The 4,764-nt window shown below is 36.6% G+C and overlaps 1 protein-coding gene across 1 annotated transcript; it reads left to right on the top strand.

Moving 5' to 3' along the window:
• Positions 1-2,145: 2,145 nt before the first annotated feature.
• On the top strand, positions 2,146-3,975 carry LOC135639077 (large ribosomal subunit protein eL21z/eL21y-like). Its single transcript, XM_065152825.1, has 2 exons — positions 2,146-2,449; positions 3,546-3,975. The coding sequence occupies exons 1-2, from the start codon at positions 2,213-2,215 to the stop codon at positions 3,801-3,803; spliced, it is 495 nt and encodes a 164-aa protein (XP_065008897.1). The 5' UTR covers positions 2,146-2,212; the 3' UTR covers positions 3,804-3,975.
• Positions 3,976-4,764: the final 789 nt, after the last annotated feature.

Raw genomic sequence — 4,764 nt, 5'->3', positions numbered from 1 at the left:
CACATATCAAATGATTTCATCATCAAAATACGAGATTTAACGTCTCTTCCACACAATCTTATCATCGTAAGGAGATTGAGAAATTTCAATCTTAGAAATTTGCTAGGTTGTCAAAATATAGTTCCAACAATATCAAATTAGATACAATTATATGATTAAAAAAGAGAGATGTATTATAAAAAGTTGGTTTTAAAGAAAAAGGAAAATCACAAAACCAATTGTCGTAGAAAACTTTTATGGAGTTTCCAGTATCAATAACATGAGTAAAACCATTAACAAGCTCAGACACGAGCCGGAAAAAAAATCTCCGAGTCCAACTTATGATGTTTCTGAGTATTCCAAGAAGAAACAGGTCCATACTTAGCCAACACAACACTATTCCAAAGGTTAGTTATCAGCCTTATTAAGATAAAGATGAACTTTTTTGGCATCAAGTGCAAACCTAGTGTGATACAAATCATGAATATCAAGAATATCATTTAATTTTGGTTTAGTGGTAGTGTCACAAGCTAAAAGATGCATCCTCTTAGAGTTAGACAAGATTTACGTTCAAAACTCTTCAAGGTGAAGGGAAAAACTAAGAGAGATTACAATGTTTTCTCTAGACTTAACAAGAGAATATCATGAGAAATAAAAAAATTAAGAAAAAAATAAATATAAGAAGAAATTTTAAAGATCAATACCTATCAATTTGAGAAGAATGATACATAGATTAGCATGTTTGAATTTGACTATCCAATATCGAATCTTTTTTTTTTCCTACGTATGACGATCTTATATATATATATATATATATATATTATCTAACGACACATTAAATTATCTTATGACTCAACCATGTGCGGAACCGACTTCAGTCGCAATAGCGTGAATGAGACAGATTTTTGTCTGACCTTTTCTCAAAAGTTGTAGTGAGAAGCAAGAACTGAACTTGAATGCAAATGTCCTCTTCGTGGGTTCGTAGAAGAACCGAATTTTCTTGCAAAGCGAAAGCTTATCATAAGCAAGAATGAAGTTAGAGATACAGAGAAACTAGTTCTTGTTGGAGGTAATAAGATTTATGTTATCTGAATCAAGCCCCATTTGCAATCAAGTTAGAGAGAGAGAAAGAGAGAGAGAGAGAGAGAGAGAGAACATCTTGTTGGAGATAATAAGGTTTATGTTATCTGTGTCAAACCAGACCCCATTTGCTTAGTTCAAATTAATAATTTCTGCGAAAATGATGCAAAAGTAACAAAAAAAAAAAAACTTGTGAAATTTGATTTTGAATTTGGAAGTTTGAATGAATCATAAGATATACAAATTTCTTTCTCTTGCACTTCCATTCCACTCCTTTAAAAGCATTGGCAACTACGAGAACTAAGCAGGTTTTAGAGGTCTCTGAGCTTTTTTTCTGAAGGAGCAATCCGAAGCTTCAATGAGACGCAATGAATAAGGAATCATAAAGAACAATGGTTCTATCTATAGCTAGCAACGTTCACTAGGGTTTATTCTTGTTCGCATTGCTTTTAGTTGCCCCCTTAGTGGTGCCAAGATGAGTACAACCTCGTTTGAAGATATAAAAATCATATCAGGATTGTTCTGAAGACTGAATCTCGTGACATTCGAGCTAGTAGGGAATTTGAAAATTTATAAGTGATGGCTATGAGAGAATTTGATTCGGTCTATATCACATAACTGAAAAATTCTATTAATTTTTTTAAAATATAAAGTAATTATCGATTAAGTTATGAAACAAATACAATCGATTGAGTCGAGGGATGTGATGGTCATGATAATTATCGATATGAGGAGAGGCTAACTCCTATGAGAGTTGATGTTGGAATATGCTCGAGTATCAATGTCAAAAGTCTTGTATCAATTTGTGTCGCATAGACAACTACGGATATAATTTTGTATATATAATCGGTGTATATTACATGGTTGAACATTTTACCCAAAAAAAAAAAAAGATAGGTTTCTAAGAAATTGAAATATATATATATATATATATATTGCTTAATATAAATGTAGCTGAAGCTCTGCAAGTAACGGATGTAAACAAGACACCAGCTTATCTGGCCCAAAATCTAAGAGATGGGTCGGATCACCACACCCAGGAGGCCCACTGGTATCTCTATATATATATGACGACGAAGAAACCCTATCTTCCCTTGTCGTTCTTCAGTCTCCTCGCAGCGGCAGCAAGCGGCGGAGCGAAAGAGGGAGCAAGATGCCGGCTGGGCACGGGCTGAGGTCGAGGACGAGGGATCTCTTCTCCCGGCCCTTCCGTAAGAAGGGATACATCCCCCTGACCACCTACCTCCGCACCTACAAGATCGGCGACTATGTCGATGTCAAGGTGAACGGGGCCGTCCACAAGGGTATGCCCCACAAGTTCTACCACGGCCGCACCGGCAAGGTCTGGAACGTCACCAAGCGCGCCATCGGCGTCGAGATCAACAAGCAGGTCCGAGTTCCACTCTCTTGTTTCTAATCTGTTTGTGATTCTTAGTTTTCAACTGCTGCTTGATTTCCTTGAGAAAAAAGATGTCCTTTTTTTCATTGTCCTCTGGAGAAGCAAACGGCACCTTCTTAATAATCATATGGGAATAAGTTAAAAAGAGATTTTTGTGGATTGATCATGTACAGTCTTGGGAAAGTCTCGATCTTGGAACAGATTTGGACAAGTTGGTTTGTTCGTTATGTGTGATTGAGCTACTATGGAAACTGTGATTTTTTGGAGTTCTGTTTATAACTCGTTAATTACGTTAGATATGTTGGATGTAGGGAATGTGTGTGTTTGTTTCTGTGCCTAATGCAATTACTAAGGTGTGGGCAAAACATTCTGGAAATGATGACTATGTAGTTAACACTTTTGTGTGGAAAGCAGATTTGACGAAATCAAGGAACTTCACATCAGGTGAAACTATTAGTCATGGTTAGCAGTTGCAGTCGAGAGTCCCATTATGGCTCTATAAAGGTATTTCTTTTTTGTCACGGAAGAGTTAATAGTGCTGCTGTTTTGAATTCAAAATGGAGACTTGCTGCCATCTTGGGACATTGAGGAACATGACATCTCAATTTTTTGGTCCAGCATTCAGTATCAAGCTCACTCCAATAGTCGACGACGAAGGACTGGTTTTTAATGGTCTGACCAAGTACTAGTATTGAAATACATAGCTTATTACCCATTTACTTTTTATTTTTTTTATTGCTCTATTCAATTATACAAGGTGGTATAAGTTGGTGAACTGTTCAATATACTGGTATTGGTTGATGAATTTACACTAGAAGAGATGCCTGATGCTTAGGGATTCTTTCTATTCATTCAATGAAATTAAAACAAATATATGAGCCCTTATTCCTAGATGGAAATCTTGCACTGTTAGATAAATTCAATCAACTCGGGGAAGAAAAGGCAATCAACCAGATTCATTTATTTGATATCTAATTGTATGTTTGATCCATTTTAGACAGCAAGCAAACTGCCTATGCCTACTGTTAATTTTATGGACTTTTGATATTATGCCAAGTAATTGGTTGAATAAGTTTTTGTTCTTCAGGTTGGTAACCGCATCATCAAGAAAAGGATCCATGTCCGTGTGGAGCATGTGCTACCTTCAAGGTGCCAGGAAGATTTCCGTGCGAGGGTGAAAAAGAATGACCAGTTGAAGGCCGAGGCAAAGGCACGGGGTGAGGTCATCAGCACCAAACGGCAGCCGGTGGGCCCAAAGCCTGGTTTCATGGTGGAAGGCGCTACACTTGAGACCGTTACACCTATTCCTTATGATGTGGTCAATGATCTCAAGGGTGGCTACTAGTCTCCATTGGTTAATCTTGGCTCTATGCTTGATCCTTGGTTTGATTAAAGACTTCATCTATCCAAACTAGTTGTTTTTGCCAGGTTTTATGATGAGACTTGTTTGTCATGCAGAGTATGTATCAACTTTTTTGTGGTTGAATGCTTAATTTAGTCTATTAGTCTGTTATTTATATCAACTTTTTTTGTGGTTGAATGCTTAATTTAGTATGTTAGTCTGTTATTTATACATCTTGTTTCATCGACACAATTGTCATATTCTTAACCCAGGCTCAGGTGTTTTTGATTCAGGTTTATCTTAGTACCGATCATTTATATCATCGGGGAGAAAATTAAACTATAGATTTGTTACAATTTATAGGTTTTTGTGCATTATTGTCAGAGCATTTTATGGGTTATTGTTGTATTATCAGAACATTAGCAGATTACAACAATTCTATGAATGGAAGAGAGAGAGAGAGTAGAATCGCAATCTAGTTCTTGTAGATCAAATATACGGATCCTTTTCTAACAGATCTACATAGTGATGGTTCTAATGCACTCAGATAAGGTCCAAAAAACACAATTGTATGTGATTTATAACATGCACACTAGACGCTGACAACTTGATTCATCCTTTTAATCACAGAATGTCTCTTTAGAAACATAAATTGCGAAACAAATCTCATGGATCACATTAAACTCACAGGGGCAACCAAATGGCTGATCACTGAGTCAGCATCTAAAACATAACCTTTCAATTTGTTAGAGCAAACCTAAAGGAGGTGAAGGTTACATGAAAGAAACAAGAAGATCAAGTAACTCGTGTTGTCACTTGGTTAGAATCAGCAAATCTTGAGAAAGATCGTCCCCGAAAGAAAAAAATATTACAAACATCGAATCCGGTTACAAGCATACCCCAAAAGAATGTACGTGACTACCCATGAGAGCTTCTAATATTGGCTTCATGACAAGTCCAGCCA

Source organism: Musa acuminata, chromosome BXJ3-5 (assembly GCF_036884655.1).
Source record: "Musa acuminata AAA Group cultivar baxijiao chromosome BXJ3-5, Cavendish_Baxijiao_AAA, whole genome shotgun sequence".
Taxonomy (NCBI): Eukaryota; Viridiplantae; Streptophyta; class Magnoliopsida; order Zingiberales; family Musaceae; genus Musa; species Musa acuminata.
Note: the sequence above shows the minus strand (reverse complement) of the source record. Positions and strands in the feature narration are given on the sequence as shown.

Coding starts and splice junctions, on each gene's coding strand:
- LOC135639077 (XM_065152825.1), top strand. CDS start 2,213: ATGCCGGCTGGGCACGGGCTGAGGTCGAGGACGAGGGATCTCTTCTCC. Junction 2,450..3,545: donor GCGTCGAGATCAACAAGCAG/GTCCGAGTTCCA, acceptor TTTGTTCTTCAG/GTTGGTAACCGCATCATCAA.